General features: G+C 40.6%; 1 protein-coding gene across 1 annotated transcript in view; it reads right to left on the bottom strand.

Moving 5' to 3' along the window:
* The window catches only part of NKAIN3 (sodium/potassium transporting ATPase interacting 3), a 332,467-nt gene that overhangs the window by 261,633 nt on the left and 45,639 nt on the right, over nt 1-25,195 (bottom strand). The window contains exons 2-3 of the mRNA XM_061599855.1: nt 15,999-16,136; nt 10,033-10,113 (exon numbers count right to left, since the gene is read on the bottom strand). Coding sequence (XP_061455839.1) covers nt 10,033-10,113; nt 15,999-16,136 — 219 coding nt within the window. The remainder of the gene's footprint in view (nt 1-10,032; nt 10,114-15,998; nt 16,137-25,195) is intronic.

Genomic DNA, 25,195 nt, shown 5'->3' with positions numbered 1-25,195 from the left:
AAGAAACAATGGATCTAATGTGGAAGTATCGTGTTGAAGAATGAAATGTAAATGTATCTTCAAATAAAAGCAAACTTGAATCTGTGAAACTTGTGTAAATAAAGAATAAAGAGAAACTGAACTGAACTGAAACTGTAAATAGAAACTGTAAGAATCCATGTACTGAAATGTATTTGTAATGAAAGTTAATGTTGTAGAAATGTAATAATTGTAACTTGATGTTTTGAAGTCTGCAAGTCTCAGGTGGGGGCTGTTGGTCAGTGACGCAGGTTATGAGACTTACAGATAAGGTTTTTAGCAGAGAGAGAGAAACCTGAAGCAGAAGGGTTAAACTGTGAGAACAGAGTTCCAGACAATCAAGGTCGGTCTGGCTAGCTGAGAGTGTGATAAGCTGGGAACTGGCAGGAACTCGAGTGTGGGGGAAGAATTGTCAATGGAGGAAGATGTCTCTAATGTCTTTGCCTAGTAAAGACTCTTACATGAAACTTGCCTGGCCTGTCTTATTCCTGTTCTAAACGGCTCTTGGATCCATACCACGTCTCACCTACACACGCAGTGCGCTACAGTATACACACATTCTTCAACTTCTGTGCTTGGCTTTTAACAAGCAAAAAAAAAAAAAAATAGAGAGAGAGCTGAAGCTCAGCTTGAAAAAGTCTTCCACTAAAGTTTATATCCTCTCTCCAACTCCAGATCTCTGTTAACAGCTTTTCAGAATGACAGGTTAAATCAAGAAAATGTCACACATTGTATAGTAACAACCCTAATCTTTCCTGTAAATTGCTGCTTGTGGTTTTCAAAAACATAGGAAATTGCTGGCAATTGATAATGTGTCACACTGCAAGGATAACTTGACTTTTGCACATTTAAACAAAATAGTCCTAAATTATTCATGCATATCATTCAACACTTAGGCAATTCTCAGAATCATTGATTTCAGAAACCTTGAGTCTTCCTTTCAATACTAGACACTCTTCTCCTTCTGTAGTCAATAAATAAAAAATTCTTAAAACATTTCAGGACTCACTCACTCATCATACTTATGTGGTTGATTATACAACAAACCTAGAAATTATAAAGGAGCACCATAGGCTTTTGTTTAAATGCCAGTCACAAATGAAAGCAAAGGCTCAAGAAGCAAGGATTCTACAAGTGGGTAACAGACACCCGAATTTTAAAGAACACAAGAACCAAAAGCAGTCATTGTAAAGGCCATTTGGCTTGATTCAAATAGGCTTTGAATGAGAACATTAGGAGCAGCAGATAAATGTATCACATATGCTTTGTTTATCTTTGTGACAAGATACATCAGGAAACAAGAAAGACTACAAAAGTATTTAGGATGAGCTGAAAGATGGTTTGGAAAACACTAGACAGCAAGGGAGAAACAGAGCTGCATCCAAAAACAACAGCTCTGTGTTGAGTTGTCCCTCCATTCCCATGGATACTCCACAGAGATTTTTAACTAGCACCAGAGAACAGCTCTATCATTTCTGGTAGATCTGGTGACTGAGCAGTGGTGAAATTTGGGTATACCTGGCCTCTGAGAAACTTGCACCCCAGGTCTACTGCTCAGTTGTTTCTCAATAGGCAGACCTGCTAACCATCCATGGATAAACCCTGCATTCAGACAATGTTTTTCCACCCACCACTGAAGTCCTCAGTTCTTTTCCTGGCTTCCTTCATTCCCTGCAACCCTTAATAGCAATGCAGCTACAATCAACTTCACAGCCCTCCTCCAATGCCCCCCCCCAAAAACTAACATGCCAGGGTAACAACAACGAACTACACTTCAGAGTTGTCATACATGACATTAACTCCCTTCTCCCTGTAGCAAAACGGCTGTAACAACATGGGGCTAGTTTGCAAGAATAACTTGTGCTCTCTCAGCCACAGACACGCTCCCAGCAAGATAGGTTGGTATAATAATGGTGTATTTTATCAGCACTGGCAGGATGGTGGTGTTTTTTTTACAACGTTTACAAATTCAGAAAAACATTGTTTTAAAAAATATGAAATAAGAGCTGAGCTACAAAGATCATGAACTTTGCTGCTACTTCGGTAGCCACGCTATAGAACAATCTCATTTATTAGATATAATAAAGGACATCTGAAAGAAAACCTAACACCTCCATACAACCACACTGTGGAAGAAAGAACCAACTTCTCTGGTATCTCAAGGCCTTTTGCTCCAAGGTAACATTTATTTTATTTTACATTTATTCATTCAATTAATATCCCACCCTTCTTCCCAAAAGAAGGTAAATGACAAAAGGTTTAAGAGTTAAAACAGTACAATTTAAAATAAATGACATATTTAAAACAATTAAAAACCATGTAAAACATTTAAAAATATTTAGAACATCTAAAATAATTGAAAAGTAATTCTACAGTGGCCATGGCCAGTATCTCTTAACCATCAAATGCCTAGGTAAACAGGAATGTTTTAAATTTCTCCTGAAAATCAATAATGAGGGAGACAGATGCACTTCACCAGGGAAGCCATTCCACAAATGGGGAACCACCACCGAGAAGACCCTCTCATGGGTCAACACCAACTGGGCAGCAGCCACCAGCAGCACCACCACAAGGCCTCCCCTGCCACCTGTAGAACCCAACATGATTGATATTGAGGGAGTTGCTCCCTTAGGACTCCAAGCCATTTCGTGCTTTGTTTGCTAGTATTAACACCTGAATTAGGCTTGGTAACTCACCAGCAGCCAGTGCCATGCTTTCAGGATCAGTGAAACATGGCCCCATGGGTCTGCCCTGCTTACCAACCTAGTAGCCACATTCTGCACTAGTTGCAGTTTCCAGATAGTCTCCAAGGGCAACCCTACACTGAGCACATAACAGTAGTCCAAGCAGAAGGTCACTAGAGCATGGACGACGGAGGCCGGGTTATTCTGGTATTTATAACCAATGCAATGAAAGTTTTACTTTGAAAGTCAGGCTAAAAGTTAAAGCTTGAAAGTCAAAAAGCCAGACTCTGAAAATATGCTGTAGAAAAAAACAATCAGACTAGCTATAACTCTTCAAGACCAGAAATAATATATTAAAATAACTTTTGAATTTATTTAAGTATGATGATTAAAATAGTTAGAAAATCCAGAATGAACTAGATTATGATGAAATACTGCAGGATTTATGGGTCTAAAGTGAAGCTGTAAGACTACAGAAAAGTCTGAGCAGGAGATCCAACCAGGTCAGCTGTGTGTAAGAAACTTGCCTGGTTATTTTAATCGTTTTGACAATATTTTGTTTTGAACAACTTCTTCTCTTTTACTTTTATAATTCCATGTAAACTCTAATTTCTTTAAAGGTATAGCCATTTACTTTTTGATTATAAAACTTTTGTGCCCAAGGTTCATTCACACTCACCCTGCCCGCACACCCCCATGCCTCTTTGGTTGACTGTGTTACAGAATTTCGGACTACCCATACTTCTTGGGACTCAAATCTTTTGAGTTATCTTATTGGGCACAAAAGGGAGTCTCAGAGGCCTATTTAAACTACAGAGATGATGGCAGTTTGCAGTTTTAAAATAAGCTTTGGGGGTCCCTTACCCCTGAGCACTCACACATCCTGAAAGTAAGAGATACCCCTGTAACTCTCCAAGCATAGAAACTAGAAAACATGCATGCTCTCATCTGTGATTTTTTCATTTTAATGAAATAGTAATAAAATTATAGTAATGAAATAATGACAGCAAGCTGTTTTTGTATAACGGTGCTCCAAACAGCTTGTTTTCATACTGTATGTGTTAAAATGCCACACCATTTTAAAATTTTATTTATATATTTAAAACATTTGTAGCCTGCTGTTCATTGCAAAAGACAACTCCAGAGCAGGTTACAAAGTTAAACTACCAGTAAACCAGAATGTTTCCTGCCTCCATCTGCATTCAGAGATGATAAACCTCTGTCTCCACTGGAATTTGAAACATAGTTCATGCATTGGTCAGATTAGAAAGCATATTAGTGCAATGGACAAGTTTTTACATCTTAGATGAGCATGAAAACCAAAGGTGATATATATTCAGTGACACGCAAGAGCTCACTCCATTGCTGCCCAATGAGCTCTTTCATCTCATGCTGATACATTCTCCAAACAAATGCAACACTCCTGCAAACCATCATCTGAACTTGGTGCTTGAAGATTTTCAGAGATTTGTTCTGCTATCATTCAAGAGCATGGGTTGTATCCAACGTAGTGCTAAAAGAGGATGCAAGGATTACCGCTAGTGCAATGGGAATTTCCCCTTCTCCCCCTGCATACCCCCTAAATCTGTTGTAGGGGTTCCCCCAACTCCTTAAGGCAGATTTGGGGAGGGCATGGGTATGTACAGGGGGAAGACAGAAGGGAAGCCCTGTTGCACTAGTGGTAATCCCTGTGCTGATGGGATGAATAAGTTGAATACCACCCCATGTGTCCAGCTCATATCAAGCTTATGTTTCCCATGCCATCATGCTACTACATTACATGGCTATGTTGCTGCTTTTTAGTGGCACAAATGTTTAACTATATTACGTAAGATCCCTTCTGTATCAGACCCAGGGCCCTTCTAATTAAGCAATAGCCGGACAGATACTTCAGGGGAACCCACAAGAAGGGTACGAAGTAGCAGCACTATTCTAGCATTTGCCCCCTAGCAACTGGTTTTCACAGGCATGCTGCCTCTGAATGTGATGGATGCATTTTAGTTACCATGGCTGATAGCCACTGATAGATCTACCCTCCATTAATTTGTCTGACACCATTTTAAAGGAATCTAAGCCTGTGGTCCACACTACGCCTTCAGCAAGCACACAGAAGAAGCAACACAAAAATGGAATTCTCACATAGTGAATGTTGCTAAGCCGTTCATGCAGCAACAGGAATCTTATTACAGGGCAGTCAGCAGTCACAGAACTGACTTAAGGGCAAGAAACTGTATACCTCTGAATACCAGTTGTTTGCGGGGGGGGGGGAATCCAAAGTTCTGAAACTAATCCTACTAAAAGGGCTGAGGTTCTTGCTTCCTCAGAAAATGATTCATGCATGCGATTTGCCGCCCTGGGCTCCTACTGAGAGGAAGGTCGGGAAATAAATAAATAAATTTTCCCATATCATCACAGTCCTCGCTCCTTCAAGGTCAGGTGAGTAGGATATACAATCGTACAAGAGAGATAAGTTGCACATTACTTTCAACATACAGCATGGGTGGGCTTCTTCCCAAGGCCAGGTGCCATGCCTTTAAATGTGAGAGAGACTTTTACTAGCCCCCTTCAAGTCTGATCCATCCCAAAGTCATATAAAGACAAACAAACAAAATTATTGTTTATTCAATTAAACAGATAAACAAAATGAATGCAATAAATGTGTGCATCACATCTGGATAAGAATAAGAGGTTAATACATAGAATTTCCCATGAATGCAAAGTTATACCAACAGAAGTTCAATACAATAAAATATTGGTTGTTTCATGCATGTAATAAACATTCTTCAGATATGAAACTTCAGAAAAAGGTCCACACAACAGCACGGGAAAGGGGGGGGATTACTTATAATATTAGGGGCCAAATTAACATTTTTCCAATGAGACTCATTTACTCAACAGATTGTCACATGAACTTTCCTAGTCAATTTCTTTAGCCAGTAAAAGCAGCTTGGGGGAGAGGAGTCACATTTTTAATTTACATATTCAAGACTTCAGATAAAGCAACAGCATGCTTTTAAATATTCACATAATCACATGGATTTAATTGTTCTTTAGAGATACAGAGAGAGCCAGTGTGGTCTAGTGGTTAAGGTGTTGGACTACGACCTGGGAGACCAGGGTTCGAATCCCCACACAGCCATGACGCTCACTGGGGACCTTGGGCCAGTCACTGCCTCTCAGAGGAAGGCAATGGTAAACCCCCTCTGAATACCGCTTACCATGAAAACCCTATTCATAGGGTCGCCCATAAGTCGGAATCGACTTGAAGGCAGTCCATTTCATTTTGTTTTATAGATAAAAAGTTAATCACATTTTGTATCCTTCCAAATTACCTTCTCATTCCTCTGAACTGAACTATGCTGGTATAAAAAAGGGGAATGTGCACCTGAACTTTGTCCCCAACACATTGGTTTTGTATCAGGATCTCCCAGGTGGTACACACAAAAGATGGGACACTACAGCTAGATACACTGGACAGCTGAGGTGTGTATTACAATATTGGCAGTTTTATTTTCATCCCCTTTCTAAATTATACCAAACATGGAATTTGCCTTTTCACAGCTGCAGTACCCTAGGTTAACATTTTCATCAAGCTATACACTCTAGCCAAGATATTTTTCCTGGTTAAGTCACTGCCTCTTGAGACCTAATCAGTGTATGCACGTGGTTTGGACTTTTTGCTCCAATGTGTATCACTTGCTTACATGGAACCACATTTGCCCTTTTAATGCCCATTCAGTTTGGAGAGATCCTTTTGGAGTTCCTTGCAATTTTTTTACTACTCTGAGGAAAACCTGGCCACCTTACCCCTAACTCCAGGTCATTTATGAACAAGTTAAAAAAAGACCCACACAACTAATTACTGATTCTTGGGGGACCCTACTTCTTACCCCCAGCTATCGTGATCCATGAGAGCACTTGTCCAGTTATCCTGTGATTCTTAAGCTTACTCAGGGAATGGTTGTTGAGAGACTTTTTCAAGCTTTTTCTTCTCAAAATGTCTACTCTAGAGATTTGACACTTTAAAGATTAATGAGATATGACTTACCTTTGCAGAAACCATGCTGATTCTTCTTCAGCAAGACTTTTTCTTCTATATGCATAGTAATTTTATTTTTAATAATGCTTTCTACCAGTTTTCCCAGAGAAGATGTTAAACTAACTGGCCTATAATTTCCCACACACCCCCAAGACCCCTTTTTAAAAACTACACTGGTCACTTATTGTTGTTGTTGTTGTTGTTGTTGTTGTTGTTGTGTGCCTTCAAGTCAATTACGACTGATGGAGACCATATGAATCGGCGACCTCCAGTAGCATGTTATAAACCACCCTGTTCAGATCTTGTAAGTTCAGGTCTGTGGCTTTCTCTTATAAACCACCCTGTTCAGATCTTCTAAGTTCTGTGGCTTCCTTTATGGAATCAGTCCATCTCTTCTTTGGCCTTCCTCTTTTTCTATTCCCTTCTGTTTTTCCCAGCATTATTGTCTTTTCTAATGAATCATGTCTTCTCATTATGTGTCCAAAGTATAATAACCTCAGTTTCATCATTTTAGATTCTAGTGATAGTTCTGGTTTAATGTGTTCTAACACCCAATTATTTGTCTTCTTCGCGGTCCACGGTATCCGCAAAGCTCTCCTCCAACACCACATTTCAAATATTTTCATTTGAAATGTAGCGTTGAAGGAGAGCTTTCCAGATACAATGGACCACAAAAAAGACATCGACATCATCATCATCATCATCATCATCATCATCATCATCATCATTATTATTATTATTATTATATCCCGCCCTTCCTTCCAGTAGGAGCCCAGGGGGCAGTTCTCAACTACAGCAGCTGATCTTAGAGATCGGTCACATATATTTGTTAAAAGATCAGTAGTTTCTAATCTGAGTGGGTGGCATCTGACCCCATTGATTTGATCATTTTCAAAATTTGCCAAGAATTTTGTCTAACATCACCATTATTTGCTTCAGTTCATCAGACTCCTTTCCTGTAAAAGGTCAGTTCAAGCATGAGTATCTGCCCTATATCTTCCACATCTGAATAACAAGAACAATGCTATAACTATTTCTGCAGGGGGAGACAGATAAGGAGTTGGACACAACATGCTTCTAGCATTATGTATATTTCTGATATATATATCTCACATATATATTATGCATTAATACATATATATTAAGATTTTCAAAATTATTTAATGAAGTATGTTTTTGCTGCTTTCCTCCCCCAGTAGTTCCAGGTTAACTGTGCTAGCAGATTAACCCTATGTATGCTTACCAAGAACTAACTTACTCCTAAACAAGGCTGCATCAAATTGCACCCAGCAATCTGGCAAAAATTGGGTACAGGATTTTAGATGCAGGAAATGGGGAGGAAGAAACTCTTTCAGGTTAGGGATAGAAGCCTTTGCTTTTTTGCTCATATAAACAGAGCCTTTCTAACCACCACCACCCTTTCTTCTACATCTATCTCCTGCCACCTTGTGCAGTGGTAGTCAAAGTGGAGAAGACGGCTGCTGAATTAAGAGGCAGAAGCAGAAGGTGTCATATCCTGCACCTCAGAGTGGATAAAGCAGGAGCTCTTGTCTAATAGTACTCATTGTCATCAGCACTGTGTGAGAAGGAATGCTATGAGTATGCTACTGCCTGATGCAGCAGTAGGTAGTCTTGCTTGTCCTGTAGACTCTGGGCCTCCCATCTTGGACTCTGATCTTTCACATCCACAAGAGCTACAATTGCTTATCTTCCTCCTCCATATCTGTTCTTTCACGATTTCGCTCCTACTGTTGGGAGGCTGGGCCTCAAGCCACCTTCTTCGGCCAGGCAGTACCATTTTCTCCTAAGCGCCTCCACAGCATAGCAGGCCAGCTTCAGCACTGAGCAGATGCTTTATGCACCAGTTCAGTGCTGAAAAGACCCCAGGGGCTGGGTGAAATTAAGCAGGGTGGCTGCTTCCTTGGGCTGGAGGGTCCCAATCCCATTCCTATTGTGATGCCTGTTGAATCTACAGGGTCTACACTGCAATGTGATCTAACAGAATGGGTTCCTCTTCATAAAAATGTATGCCACAGTATCATTTTTATTATATTATGTATATACCCACTTTTCTTACATAATAGAATTGAAGGTGGCATATAAGAGGTTCTCAAGTGGTCTCCCATCCAGGCACTGACCCGACAAACCTGCTTAGCTTCTGCAAGGTTGCTGAATCAGGTCCCTTCAGATCATGGGACAATAAATCTGTTAGTCTTTAAAGTGTAACAATTTTTTTTTACTACAGTTATCCCCAAATCTGCTCAATCACCATAGCTACTGGAAGCTAGCAAAAGAATAGGATGTTGTACTACATTGTACCTTGTTGGAGAAAAGGAAAGTCAGTGTGGTGTAGTGGTTAGGGTGTTGTACCAGGACCTGGGAGACAAGGGTTGGAATCCCCACTCAGCCATGAAGCTCACTGGGTGACCTTGGGCCAGTCACTGTCTCTCAGCCTAACCTACCTCACAGGGTTGTTGTGGGGATTAAATGAGGAGGGGGAGACCCATGTAAGCCACCTCGAGGTTCTTGGAGAAAAGGTGGGATATAAATAAATAAATAAATAAAGATGTTGCCATTTCCAACTTCTCCTGCACGTTTGTTCTCCAATTTGGCCAAACTCAGCCACAATGACTTCTAAAGCAGAAGTCATTCCGATTATTGTTGTGCACTTATGATTTACTCAGTGGTTCAGATGTAGAAGAAAAACTACCATGTTTGGAGACAAGAGGAAGGAGATGAAATTTCACTATAGTTAAAAAGAAGGAAGCAAGAATTGAAGACAGACTGTCCTGTCAGCTCCAAGTCACCCCACCTGCATGTGGATTCAGGAGGCAACCTACCAACAGCATTCTGAAAAAAGCAATGCAATACTTGATGAACTGCCACTGCATCTAACAAGAGGGAGGTCCAAATGAGACAATCAGTTGTGTGAATGTAATCAGTGTGCATATTTTTGCTATGTCAATTTCTATTAAAAAACCATGGACATTAATTGTACTCATGCAATTAACCTCTCTTCTAGTTTGACCCTCAGTTCACCTGCAACAATGATAATGGTCATAGGAATCATTGTATACCATTTTCATATCTAAGTTCATTCTATGTCACCCTCCAGCAGCAAACATAGCAAATGAAGCAGCCCAAACATTTACTATAGCAAACAGACTGGCACACCATCAGCAAAAGTTCACATCTCTGTACTTCTTTTTTTTAAAAAAATAGTCCTAAAATGTTGTTATCAAAACATCATTGTCCTGGCCTCTCCAAAATCAGAAATTATGTGAAACCTACCTTAGAAAGCCCACCTACTTCCAAATAGAAGCAGATAATGAAAACATTCCATGTGACCCAGATAGCAGTCCATATAGAGTACTAGGGTGAAAAAAAGAGAAAATGTGAAGATGAAAATACTGTACACAAGGCGTAGATCAATAATATAAAAGTTCAATAAGTACAGCACTTCTGGGAACCATCATACCAGGAGTAGAAGATTTCTCCTGGCAGAAACTGTAGAACTGTAGCCAACTGCAAATCCAATATTATTCGCTTCTTTAACAACACTCAAGGAAAAGTTAGATTTATTATTTATGGTGCCATATTAGCCCATTGACACCAGTAAATTCCAAAACATTGACCCAGTTAAAGATTTTGTGCTCTACCTTTTCCTCTTCATGATACATCTTTATACATAAAAGCACAGAAACAATCACACTATAACCTTATTTTGCTGAATGGCCTGGAGTATATCCAGAAATTCTGGTAATCAGGTGCTGGAATAAACAGGAGTAGCCATCATTAGATCACACTAATAAAGGTCACATGAAGGACATATGTACAGAAGTAAAACTGCAGATAAAAGGGGGGGAAAGCCTGAACTTTGGTTAACTGTATATTTTGTATCCTACCCGATCATGAGTGTTTGGAATGAGTACAGGAAGCACACACACAAACACACATGTATGCATGCATATATGTCTGAAGGTGGGAAGAAGGAAGTAAGAGGTGAAAACACACATGATCAATGATTTGTTAGAAATGAGAGATACTACAGAGCACAGTTGAGAGCACAGAAACTATCCCAGGAAAATGCAGGTTGCATTCAGATATCTGGATTTAAACATACTTTTGATTTTATTTCGTGCTAGTTCACACAATTCAAAGTCAATTCCAGGACAGGAATTGTATATGAATAATGGGTTGGATCACACAACCCAAATATGTTAATTCAGAAGCAGTGAAGCAGAGTAGGATAAACACCAAAATTAATAATGTTATACAGCTTCACAGTGCTTGTTTGTCACATTCTCGACCTCTACACATTCAAGTGAAGTGGTGGACAGAGCCTATGTTTCAGGGGGAATGCTACCCAAAGGGGAAAAAAAGATCCCTGATTGTACATAGAGACTACGTGTGCCTTTAGGCTCTGTTCACAGTTTGGATGAAAGCACAAAGACTGGGCTTAAGGACAACAGGTGCAATCCCAATATTTCACTATATATAATTTTGTGACTAGGTCTTACTGCGCTACATTTCTGTGCTCTGTAACATTCAGAGTATGGAACTGAGAATGATTAAGATCAAACTACATGACATGAACTTATATGCCTCTTTCCCAGGACAGTTTTCTTGGTGAAATTTGCTCCAAATTTTGAGAATTACAGTAGGGGGAGGGGAACTCTTTCTCTTGCAGCCAGTGGTCTATTCAAAATCTCCTTTTCCATGCCAAGTTGCTCTCCCTTCCATGGGGAAATCTGGGATCCAGAATAATATCTACACGCAACACACATACTGTAATTACATGTGTTGGGCATCCATGAGTAAGGGAACATCAAAAGGCCCAGGGTCCATGGCCAGGGTCTCCCTCTTACTGTGGGAAAAGAATTACAACTCCCAGAGCAACCTTGCTGCTTAAGCTTTATTGGGGACAGGTGGTTACATCACTCCCCACTTCCTCCATGAGGGTCCTTTCCCAGTCCCGGGGGGGGCTATGCTGAGGCCTCACTCCTCGTCCTGTAGCCTTCCAGCCCCTCAAGGTCTCTGACAGTCTCTTCTCCCTCTCAGGCTGAAGACTCCCTGCAGCTTCCTTCCTGCTTTTTCTTATATGGGCTTCTAAAGGGTCCCTACCAACAGGTGAGTTTCCCCCCAGCTAATCCTCCTTTGGCTTGTCTTCTGGCCCTTCTTCCTCAACCAGTTCAGTTGACTGGGGACCTGATTCTGAATCCACATAGGGCTGAAGCCAAGGGAGCAGTGAGGCAGTCCCTGGTGGACCTTCACAACACGCTACATGCAAATGAATATAACACAGTTGTCCTCCAGTGTCCTCCATGGAGTCCCCCAGATGTTGGACATCAACTCTCATCAGCCCCAGCAAGCATGTAATAGTAAGGGATGATGGGATTTGGAATTCAATAACATCTGAAGGGCACCATTACTGGCTACCCTCAATGTAACAAAACCTGAATTATTTCTTCTTTAAGATAAAGCAGCGTTAGGAGACAGCACCTTGGAGCAAGTGGAATTGACAAATAGGAATGGGAACCATCAATTGTCAGTGGGGGGAAAGAGAAAACAGGGCTAGGGCAGCTTAGGAAAGGATTCTGTGACATGCCTTTCGGCGGATGTAGCTAATACTTATTTTAACAAGGCATGCAATGTTTAGTCAATTAATATATTAAATGTGAACCAAGGACTTTGGATTCACAACTTCTATGCAGTGCTGTTACTGCTTGCTTGCTCTTACACCTGAATTTTCATTGATGGGAAGTTCAATCATATACATAATTCATATGGTACAAGCAGGAACACTTTTATTGTAGTGATTTGCCAACATAACACTGTGCTGATGTTGCAGGTATCTTAAGGTGGTAATTCACTGAGGCATGAGGGGCTGTCCAACTCCTTCCCCCTCTCAAAAAAACAAAAACACTTCTCCCCGTAAGATGCAGCAGTCCCAATGGCAGCTGTTGCTCCAGTATTGGAGGATAAGATGGGTCACTGAACTGTAGTACAATTAGTGTGACTTCATGGCAGAATGCAAGATCCTCTCTCTCTCTCTCTCTCTCTCTCTCTCTCTCTCACACACACACACACACACACACACACACACACACACACACACACCCTCTTAACTGACTCACATGGTTGCTGGCAATATAAAATGGGACAGTCAATTAATTTTTAGCGTTTTGTTTGCCGCCCTGGACTCCTGCTTGGAGGAAGGGTGGGATACAAATTAAACAAACAAACAAATAAATAAATAATGTGATGATAGAACCCCATATCAAAAGCAGAAGGTGGATTTAACCTTGTCACATCTATCAAATCCTATCCTACACTAAATAAAGAACACAATCACATAATTTCATTTGTTACTGTCATGAAGTCACCTCTGATATAAGGCATCAAAAATATGTAAGCAGTCCAAAATTCAATAAATGTTGGATAGAAAGTCAAGAAATCCTGCCAATTGTAAACAAAGCAAGAAGCACTAGTGTCTAGAATGCTGAGGACCAACTGATAAGAAATATATCCAGCCTTATATATCCATATCTTTGTAGCTGTAGAATGAGCTGTTGCCTTAAGCAAAGCATCAAGAATGCCAGCTACAGCCTCCTGCACCTTAAAGGTGTATCTTACAATCATCCCTGACCCAGTTCAGCTCTGCTTGTGAGTGACAAGGGAAATTACAGGCCAAGGCAATAGGACAGAAAATGAAAGTGATCGTCCCAAAATTTATCAAAATCACTTTTTTCCACAGAAAAACTCTGCCTTATCAACCATTTCACAGTATTTTTGAAGTCAGTGTGGAATTGCCTTTCTTGTCTAGGCTGGCTTAAATCCAAGTAATCTGGTTCCGCTCCTTGTGGATATTGCATTTATTACTCTCAAAAGATTTGGTTTCTTCCCCACACTAATCTAACTCTGCCTCTGTAGGAATTTATATTATATACATTCCAACACTGTAAAAGCACACTAGGTAGCATAAAATTATCTATGCAAATATGAAATCCCTCTGTGCTCCCCTGGAGGGAAAACATGTCCTATTTCCATCTTTCAGAAATGTGTAAACTGATTTTATTTTATTTTATTGAACTGGACTACATTAGGCCAATTTTAATGACATGAAGCATCACTTCACAAATGTAAGGCACCATCAGTATTAAAGGAAAACCCTAGCAAATACACTCTCATCATCCTTAACCAATAACAGCTTGGGAATCTCCCATACTACGACAAAATTTGGTAGGAATAATAAAAAGAATGAACAGAGAAACACTTTTTGTGAAACATTTTTAAGCTGTATATATTGGACAAAGTATTCGGGGTAGTTCTACAGTTTTGCAAGAGTGCTTGAATGAAGAATGACATGGAGTGTGCTTGTAATTTTTCATTCACATACACCATGTATCCCGGGGGTGGAGAACTACCACTTTCCAGATTTTGATGGACTATGACTCCAATCCTCTTACTGGCCATACTGGCAGGGGCTAATGGAAGTTGGAGTCCAACAACACCTGGAGGGCCACAGGTTAGCTACCACTACACAGACTCCAAGGAGCCATTACTGTCTAGAGTTCCCCATGAAGTGTACACATCTATAAAGAGCACACACATCTCCCAAAATACATGAAGTAGCCATATGTTTTCTGACAAACCACTATAAGATCCATATGAATCCACTTTTCCTTCTTATGTTCCTTCAGAAACTCAGGTTAATTGGCTTCATGTTAAAGCTGAGTGAATAAATACATAGAGTTCTGTACTTGCACAAATATTACATCACCTAACTCCCTATTTACCAAGACTATACGACAAGAAGTCTCTGTATATTCACTTACAGTAATTAGGAAGCCCACAGCTAAAGCCCCTCCAGTCTCATTTCTTCCCACTTTGTGTTCTTCTGGGAAGGACTGGGCAATGGGGGGGGCAGAAGTCAATATGAAAAAAAAAATCTCTGGAAATATACAGATATTAAGGAGCTGCACAGGTGGCGCTTGGGGCTGATTCAAATGTTTTCCAGCTGGCAGTAAAGTTGCTTTTTAAAAGCTCACCCAACCACATAAAATTATGCCCCCCCAAGTGTAAGATCTTTAGAAAAAAGGCTAGTTGTCAAGACTTCCATGCTTAAGGTCTTTTTGTTGTAACCATATTTTTAGAAATGATAAAGAACTACAGGTCTCAATATAGCAAAAACATAAATAAAAGCACATTTTATAAAATTCTCCAACGGATAGCCTTAAAAAATAAAAATAAAACAGGTGATCTTTACATCTCAAAAGCCATTATGGATAAAATTATAGAGAGATCCCAAGTGCTGACATTTTCAGGAGGAAAAGCAATAAGTGTTCAACCTTTCTAGCCAGCTAAGGGTCACCAATATGTGGAAGCGGCTACTTTTTCAGGAGGCTTCAGAATTCTTGATTTCTGGATGGGTTAAGTTGTAGAGAGCCCCTGGGGTTTTCTTTGCAACAGTGAAAAACTGTATAGCTGAAAGTTATATACGGACTGTGCCTGGAATTGTGTAAGTTTACACAATTAATGTGAAAGCCTAGGGACACTCCAGTGTTATTTTTTTGAAACCGTTGTCTTTTCATTGCCTTCAGGCTCAGTCACTAAAGTCTACGGTTTTGTTGCATAAGGAATTCATCTTGTTTTTATTCACGGCTGCAGACATTACTTTGACTTTAAAATGGATCCAAAGCTGCTGGTGCCCCAACTCACCTTAACCGGGAAACGCCCTGTTTTATGACTTCCCACTGGTGATAGCTTTCTGCCTGCCTGGACACAGCAGGGGCCTTCACTGTGATGGAGCTCCCCCATCAGTAGCACTCCCTTCTGCTGAAAGGCACTACCTCTACAGCCTAACCACTGTGGGAGGAGTTAAAGTCTTGGACAGTGACATTCTTTATCCAAGACCTGAATGTAGAACTCCTTGAGCTTCTGGCTTTGAAGGACAGTTCCTCTGAGGTCAATTGCCCCAACCCATGACATTTTCAGAAGCCTCTGCTTGGTAGAATATATCTACATCTGCATTTTCTGAGACATCTGCTTTAATGCCAATATTCTATTCAGCTTTTAGCACTTACCCCCTTTTTTCTTACAATATTCATGGTACAAATAAATCAAATGCACTGGAGAACAGAACAAAAATGTAAAATTGTACAAAAGAAACAATTATAATTGAGAACACTGAATAATCAACTGAGATGAAATATTATAAATCCACTTTAAAAAAAATCAGTGAAAAGAAAACTTACCACAACAATATATCGAGGTCTGTATTGTATAGTTCCAAACAAACCCAAAATGACAACTATTATGTGCAGGAAATTACCAAGGATAGGAGCCCACTGGAATCCAAGGAAGTCAAAGATCTGTCTCTCCAGGGCAGCTAACTGTAAGGAAACAGAATGTATATATATATAAAAAAAGTCTTAATTAGGATTAAATCAGACATTCATAGATAAGTATCATTCTTAAGACCTAGTGATAAAGCTTTTGAAGAAGAAGGATTATTATCCATTACTTTGTTGCATAAGGAATTTATTTTATTATTCATGGCTGGAAAAACTACTGACTTTAAAATGGGTATGTTTCCTATCTGATCCCCATTGCATGAAACCAAACCCCTGAGTCTTGCTTGCTGTTTCACTGACATATCATGCAATACACACCAGATAAAAGCAGCCAATAATATGCTAAGTCCTGTTTTGGGTTTTTTAAAAAAGCAATTATAACCCCCTTTGTGGAATGCATTGATGTTCATGGTCTCATCCAGTAGTGTAGTAGCAAATTCAGAAGTGTGGGGTCCCTTCATGATAGTTACAGCCATGTCCCTTCTAAGATGAGGATGATGATGATGATATCACCCACTCTTCACCCAGAGGTTCCAGGGTGGGTTACATTCAATGCTTGTAGCATTCAAGCAATTAAATCAACCTAAAGTCACAAAATTCAGGCACCAAAAAGGGTGGGTCCTAAAAAATTACATCTCAGGTGTCAAAGGCCAGGATAAAGAGGTGCCTCTTCAGCATTCAGCGAAATCTCTACAGTGAAGTTCTAGACACACCTTTGTGGGGAGGGATTTCCACAACTTAGGGGCTGCCGGAGCAAATGCCCTCTCCTGGACAACCCCCCCTCCAAGTTCAACAACACATTCCAGACAGGTAAAACATTCTGGGTGTAAAGCAGGGCCAGTGAGGGGTATGGCCTGGGGAGAGTTCAAAGGGCCAGACAGAGAGGTCTAGAGGGCCAGATTCTGCCTGTTCCAGAGTCTCCAGTGAACCTTCAGGCTGAGCAGGGATTTGAATCTAGTTCTCCCAAATCCAAGTCTCTACTCTACTCCACTGGCTCACACTGAATGTAAATTCCACATTGACAAGAATGTATGTTTGATTTTTAAATGAATTATTTCTACTTTTTAATGAATTATTTTCACTTTCTGTCCTGCATTAACAATGTTCATACGCGTTGTACTCTATGTGGACAAACACAGCAGTGTGGTGGCAAATTCAGAAGTGCAAGGTCCCTTCATGATAGTCACATGTCCCTCCCCTTTTTTTGCTGAGATCCTTATAAGTGGCTTCTCCCACAACAGCTGTTAAGCCAATAAACATGACCGGAGGGGTGTTAGCTACTGAGAAGAGTCTTCTTACTGGCTGACTGACCTCCTTTCACTCTGATTAGCTCAAATCATCAGGAAAGGACAAGGAAGAATGTTAGAAGACTCTTCTAAATGGCTCCCTTTTCATGCTCATTGGCTCCTAGGAAGCTAGAGACATTGGGACCCTGCTCCCAAAAAAGTAAAGGGTCTAAGACCCCCTGAGACCCTGGATGACTCTGGTCTCATCATATAAGACTTCCTCAAATAAATATCCTGGTTGTACTTATTGCTTATATACACTTGAATCCATTCTGTACAACAACATTATAACAACAGTTAGAGATACCATTTTCTATACAGGTTGGTAAATGATTAAATCATACTCATAATAGACCCAATGGACTTGTCCATTGATTTCAATGGGTCTATTCCGAGTATTTAGTCAGCTACCATGCTTATTAACTAATGTGGGTCTGACTATGATGAACCTTAAAATTGGAGTGAGGTGCGATTAAAGACCATTTCCCCTTCATCTGACTTACATTTAACTTGTAACAAAAAATAATGTATGTTATCATTTCACTCACCCACAACCAGGGAGAAACAGCAGAAGAGATGGGGAACAGCTGCAGCACTGGGGGGACTGAAGAAGACCTGCCCTGGGAGTGAGTATCTGAGCATCTGGGTGCTTGCTGCCTGCTCCTCTGGGTTGCTGTTTTTTGAGACAGCTGAAGTCCCTAGTAAGTGCTACAAGGACTGGGACCCCCTGCCTGACCCTGGCTCCAGAGAGAGGCTGCAGTCAATCTTGCAGCCTCTTGCATCAGCTTCTGGCTGGGTCAGGAGGCATAAAAGCGTGGCTGCCTTTGGGCGACAGGACTGCCACTGCTGGGGTTGCCACTGAAGGGGTAACACCAAAGGGAGTTGTCCCTTGGGGAGCCCCTTAGGCAGTCCCAAGGACTAAGGTGCTACCCTCTTCTGTTTCTTTCTTTTCCCCCCTAAACAATCTGGAGGAGATTGGTAGTGGGGAGGGCATATGGCTCATGTATAGTTCCTGCACAGAGTGAGAGCCTGTGCAGTGAACTGAATGATAGGAGAAAGTCGCCAGATGCCTTCAGAGTGAGAGTCTGTAACTCGCAGAAGGCCAGCCCTCCCTGGGTGTGAGACAGAGGGGGAGTAGATGTACCCTGTGTGAAAAATATTGAGTGGGTCTGACTATTGCAAATTCTCGCAGAGGCCTCTGTAACATCTGAATCAGGAGAGGCCGTGCAAGCCCTGGACCACTGCCTGGACTCAGTGGTGGGCTGGATGAGGGCCAATAAACTTAGTCTGAATTCTAGCAAGATGGAGGTACTGTGGGTTGGTGGCTCCCGAGTTCAGATAATTGGTCAGTTGCCTGTTTTGGATGGGGTCATACTCCCTCTGAAAGAGCAGGTCTGTAGCCTGGGGGTGCTCCTGGATCCATCTTTGTCACTAGACGCCCAGGTGACCTCAGTGGCTAGGAGTGCCTTTTACCAGCTTCGGCTGGTGAAACAGCTGTGGCTGTTTCTGGATCGGGATAGCCTGACCACTGTTGTCCATGCACTGGTAACCTCCAGGGTGGATTACTGTAATGTGCTCTATGTGGGGCTTCCTCTGAGGTTGGTCTGGAAGCTGCAGCTGGTGCAAAATGCAGCAGCGAGACTGCTCACTAGGGCATCACCAACATGTCAACCTGCTGCTGAAACAATTGCACTGGCTGCCCATTTGCTACCAGGCCAAGTTCAAGGCTCTAGTTTTGGTGTACAAAGCCCTATACAGCTTGGGACCAGGATACCTGAAAGACCGACTTATCCCTTATATGCCCAGTTGATCACTGCGCTCTGCAGGTGAGGGCCTCCTGCAGATACCATCATATCAGGAGGTCCATTCTGCACAATATAGGAAACGGACCTTTAGTGTGGCAGCATCTACCCTGTGGAATTCCCTCCCCTTAAATATTAGACAGGCACCATCTCTGCTTTTTGACGCCTATTGAAGACCTTCCTCTTTCAACAAGCCTTTTAAGTTGAGACCTTATCCCAGTCTGCGTCTGTGTTGGAATTGCTTTTTAATATATTTGTAAATCTTTATTTTTAATATTTTAAACTTTTTCTTTTTTCTTTTTAAGATGTCTTCAAAGCTTTTTAAAAAATGTTTTTAAAGATGTTTTGTGTTGATGTATTTTAAAGTCTGTTTTTATGATGTTTTAAACTGTTCTTAGTGTTTTTGTTTGCCGCTCTGGGCTCCTGCCGGGAGGAAGGGCAGGATATAAATCAAATAATAGATAGATACTTTATTTTTCAATGCAGAAAGCAGAAGCCCACTTTCTTTTTCTAGACTTAGGCCACTTTCATGTCATACATTTATTCCACTATTATTCCACTTTAAACAGTCATGGCTTTCCCCAAAGAATCCCGGGAAGTATAGTTTGTGAAGGATGCTGAGAGTTGTTAGGAGACTCCAATTCTCCTCATAGAGGTACAATTCTCAGAGTTGTCTGGGAAGAGGGACTAGCTGCTAAACCACTCTGACAATTGGAACTCTGTGACTCTACTCAAGTCTCACTGGAAAAACATCATGGGTGCTTCCAGACAAAAAGATCTCAGAGCTAACAGTCATTGCTTACCTTCTATAACCTGCAGCTAGAACTGAAATGGACTTTCCTCACTTTTTCTTTGTATACATCATACCACGATATTCCATCCACACTAGTGGCCCCAGCATAGTCATGTGGGTGAAGAAGGATCAATTCACCAGCATCCACCCTCCAGCATGGACCCTGTTGTTCCAAGGGTTCTTGCTGGGGAATTGTGTCTTTGCCTGCCCATTAATCATTTTGAGGCATAGTTTCTCTTTTCTCCCACACAAATCAATGGACATTTTTACAAAATCAAATTATTGTAAATTATTGTAAAGCTCTTTCATGTAAGAACAATATTTTTGAAAAAATACATAGGCATGGAAACTTTCAGAGCTAATTAAAAGACTGTTAAATAAAAAAATGTAAATGTACTGCCTTCAGGTCGATTCTGACTTATGGCAACCCTATGAATAGGGTTTTCATGAGGCTGAGAGACAGTGACTGGTCCAAGGTCACCCAGTGAGCTTCAAAGCTATGTGGGGATTCGAACCCTAGTCTCCCAGGTTGTAGTCCAACACCTTAACCACTACACCACACTGGCTCCTGTTAAATAAGACTGTCTAATAAAATGGAGATGACCAGAAAGGTAACCGTGAAGGTGTGCTGAGTTGTAACTGGTTCTCCTGACCTATATATTTGCACATGTTAAAACCCTTTTTAAAAAAAGGAGTATGAGGAGGAGCAATCTACTCCTTTGGAGATTGCACTACTCTTCCATTCAAAAAAAGGTGGTGTTTCTGCAGTCTGGGAAAAGGTAGAAGAAACATAGGAAAAATGTCGAAGGAAATAACTGGGTGAAAATATTGTATGGATGTTTTGTTGTGAGAACAAAGCATGGCAATTCCACACTAGTGTGGAAACATCCCATGTTTAAATTCACCAGCTGTTGTAACAATACTATTACTGCTAAATCAGAGCTTGGAAAAGTTACTTTTTTGAACTACAACTCCCATCAACCCAATCCAGTGGCCATGCTAGCTGGGGCTGATGGGAGTTGTAGTTCAAAAAAGTAACTTTTCCAAGCTCTGTTAAATGTTATATAAAACTGAAACATGCAGAGAACAGCGTTTTGATATCCCAACCTGTGTTGGTATTAGATGGATACCATTTCCAACAAAAATCGGGAAATCTCAATATCTGCATGCAGGCATACACACAAACACCACACCCAGGGAAAAAGAATCACACTGGTTTAAATTGCCCAAAGGGGAATCCTAGCTCCTGCTCTTTATGCACTAGTTGCATCATGTGCTCTCCATGTATTGGTTCTTCTGCTTCTATTTCCCTCTGAACACTCTTTCCCTACTCCATCTTTTCCAAGATTTTATACTACACACACTTCTGCAGTCATCAAATAGCAGAAAGGGATGTAGAAAGAGGTCCAATGATATGATGGGAACCTATGATTTGACGTTATGGACAAGCTTATGGAAACCATAATAGAAACATCAAATGTCAGAGCTCTTTAGATACTCAGTTCCACTCAAGTCCTACTCTCTTCACGAACATCAGTCTTACCAACATGCATATGCCATAGCTGGGATTTTCATAGCTACATATAAAAAACCAGCCCATTGAATGCTAGTGTGGAAGAGAGCGGCATTGCCTAAATGGTGGGAGCATCACCTGGTTTGCTGTTGTCTTGATTTGTCACTGTCACTGAATGTTATAGAATCTCGATGCCCCCCCCGATCAGAGCCACAGGACAGGTATGGTATGTGCAGATAGCCCGAACTTAAATTGCCTATAACTGCAGCTGAGTTTGCATATAAACGAACTAGAACTGCAGCTGAGTTTGCACACACACACACACACACACACACAGAGAGAGAGAGAGAGAGAGAGAGAGAGAGAGAGATCTGAAGCAAAACTTAATGACCAGGTCAGATGAAAAAGGGGTGTCCAACTGAAACTTTAGTTATCAAGTTCAAAAACACCAACAGAAACATATGCCAAAATTATTTCATAACACACATCTGTCAAAGACTGTCTTGCCTCCTAAATAACTGTTTCCTTCTATATTGTTCTATAAATTGACTGCTGCATTTGGATTAAGCAAATATTTCAAAACTAAAGCTATGCTCTGTGAAAGAGGTATTCTGGTCTAGTAATAGTCTAGCTACTGTAATGAAGACCCAGTGACCCACAGGACCAATAGGCGACTCTTCTATGATGCTGCAAATAAACCAAAAACATTAGCACTGAAACTTTTGGCTGAATCCCACAAACACTAGGAATAAAGTGTCTATGATGGAATTTGAGACATCCATTATAATATATATTATTTAAATGCCAGCACACACTAAGCAAAGGACCATGAAATGTACTGTTTTTTCTCCCCGGAAGGAATTGCTTGCTATACAAAATGTTGATTAGTGATCCAAAACCACATTCTAATTCTCAGTTTTTCATGCTCTACACATTATAAAGCACTAGATACAATTCACAGAAGAATTGAATTAATCCATTTTTCCATCTCAATTGACCACTCCTGTCAGAACAGGCATATATCCAGAGATGTTATTGTGCACACCATAAAGCGCTCAGCTGACAGTAAGTGTAGCCTTTTGTGTTGGTGGAAAGGCTGCTTCTGTTCAGATGATAAAAATGAAAGTGATGAAGAAAATCAGTGAGGCATTCTGCACATGCTCTGTGGAATCTCAGAACTGGCTAGCATACAGGAGTCAAATTGAGCTATAGTGAGATTGCCTAATCTGTGAGAATAAGTGAATATAACTTCATGCTGTGGAATCTCATCCAAGATGTATATATTGAAGCCCAACATGTATGTAAGAGAACAGTTTAATTATTGTTTGTGTGCCCAATTTTGAAAGGCAGTCAAAGTCTCAAAATTACATATACCCTTATCCCAACACCCTCCTGGGGAATAAATTCCATATAAAGCAGTGCAATCTTGAATTTCTCTATCTGGGATCTTCCTGAACTTGCTGTGTCCATTCAATCATGGAACAGAGATATCAAGATTTATATCAAGAAACATATATACCTCAATACCAGCTTGAGTGAACAAGGCCAGTGTTAAGAAAAAAGGAGCAGCAAAATAATCCCAAAATGTAGGGGTTTTTTACCACAGTGTTTTTGCAACTCACTGAATTACTGCTGTCCTACAGGCTTTAAAGAAAAGAAAAGATGTGGTGACCTTTCATTTTATGGGTGCAGGCACAAAGTGTTGTACAGTGCAGTGATCTGTACAATGTGTCCTTTGCACTGCACTATTTTTCATTTAGACAACCTTGCTTGCAAAATATTTGCCTTTCCAATTTTGACAGATACCCAGAATCCTCCATGAACCATGAAATGAAGTAGCTGCAGTCTACTGGGATATCTAGAAATATATGTTTCCTTCTTGGAAAGAACAAAAAAAAAGGAGGAAATGAAGTCAATGGCTACTAGTCATAACCTGTGTCCTACCTCTGAAAACCAGTTGCTGAGAAATGTAACCCAAGAGAGGGCTGTTGTGCTCATGTCTTGCTCGTGGGCTTCCATATAGGCCTTTGGCTGGCCACTGTAGTGGGGAAATGCTGCACTAGATGGGTCATTTGTCAGATCCGTCAGGGTTCTTCTTCTGTTCATAGAATCATAAAATAATAAAGTTGGAAGGGGCCTGTAAGGCCATCAAGTCCAACCTGCTACTCAATGCAGGAATCCAACTTAAAACATACCCAACAGATGGCTGTCCAGCTGCCTCTTGAATGCCTCTGGTGCTGGAGAGCCCACCACCTCCCTAGGTAATGGGTCCCATTTGTTGTACAGCTCTAACAGTTAGGAAGTTTTTCTTGATGTTCAGTCGAAATCTGGCTTCCTGTACCTTAAGTCCATTATTCCGTGTCCTGCACTCAGCAACAATTGAGAAGAGATCCTGGCCCTCTTCTGTGTGGCAACCTTTCAAGTACTTGAAGAGTGCTATCATATCTCCCCTCAGTCTTCTCTCCTCAAGGCTAAACATGCCCAGTTCTTTCAGTTGATCTGCATAGGGCTTTGTTTCCAGTCCTGTTCATACAAGTTATTTTTTTTAAGTAACCAAAATAATGTAAACAATGGCTGATAACATGACATTTGGGGGGAAGGGGGAGCATAGCATAATGGTTCCAATTCAGCTCTTAAAAAAAGATTGTGATATATGGCATGATGAGTGTAAAAACATTAATGGAGATACACATCCCAATGTGTATCAGAATGTGCATCCAATCAAAACAAAGAGTTATATTCAACTAAGTTCTATTCAAACTAGACCCATTCAAATTAATAATCCAAGGTAGTCATGTTTATTAAGAACACTGGGTCTATAATGAATAGGACTAGCCTGGAATACCACCAACATACTGTTGCTAGACTATATTTTTAATGAGTCATGTATTCAGCCTCACATCTGATTTATGCATATGGGTCCTAATCCAGCATCTGCATCTTACATGGATGTCCTTAGCTAGACAGGGACAAATATATTTAGCAGAATTACAAATAACAGCATGTAAGAAAGATGGAGCTGATGCATTATAGGCTTATTACCCAAACAAGAAGGGAAAGGTGCATGCTAATAATAATACAAGCATAATAATATGGTTACTTCACTACTTATGTTTAATGTTTCTAAAGCACAAAAAGTGCAGGTATCAAGGAAGACTTCCCCAGATCTCAGAATAAAATACTATATTCACTAATAGGCAAAAAAACCCTTGCTGTTTAAGAACATACCTATAGCCCACAGATATTTCTATCAAACTTGAAAAAGCAGGGAAATTGGGCAGCTATAGAGAATGCACCAGAGGAGCATGAGACCTGACCTCCTCTCTGAGATATTGGACTGCCCTATAAATATGGCAAAATGGAAACACAATTTGGGTTGGTCTTTCACAGTCCAATCCACTTGCTGTGTAGCTTGGAAGAATTTGGTAACATGTGCCTCTGAGTATATGGTGAGTAGTGGCAAGACCTGCCATCTCCAAAGATGGAGAATTATATTTTTGTACGTTTGTTGGTGTTCTTCTTACTTTGCTTCTTTCCTGTGTTACTAATGTTTCTACAGAGAATCTAAACCAGAAATTTTTATTTCCCTCATTATTCATCCTAGAAATCTGTGTCAAATTTATTTTCATTAATTTCAAAGTCTTTTTCTTGGTCAATGTCATATGATGGTGAAGACAGCCTTTTGTGTTTCAAATTGGAGGTTA

This window comes from Rhineura floridana, chromosome 1 (assembly GCF_030035675.1).
Source record: "Rhineura floridana isolate rRhiFlo1 chromosome 1, rRhiFlo1.hap2, whole genome shotgun sequence".
NCBI classification, from domain to species: domain Eukaryota; kingdom Metazoa; phylum Chordata; class Lepidosauria; order Squamata; family Rhineuridae; genus Rhineura; species Rhineura floridana.
Note: the sequence above shows the minus strand (reverse complement) of the source record. Positions and strands in the feature narration are given on the sequence as shown.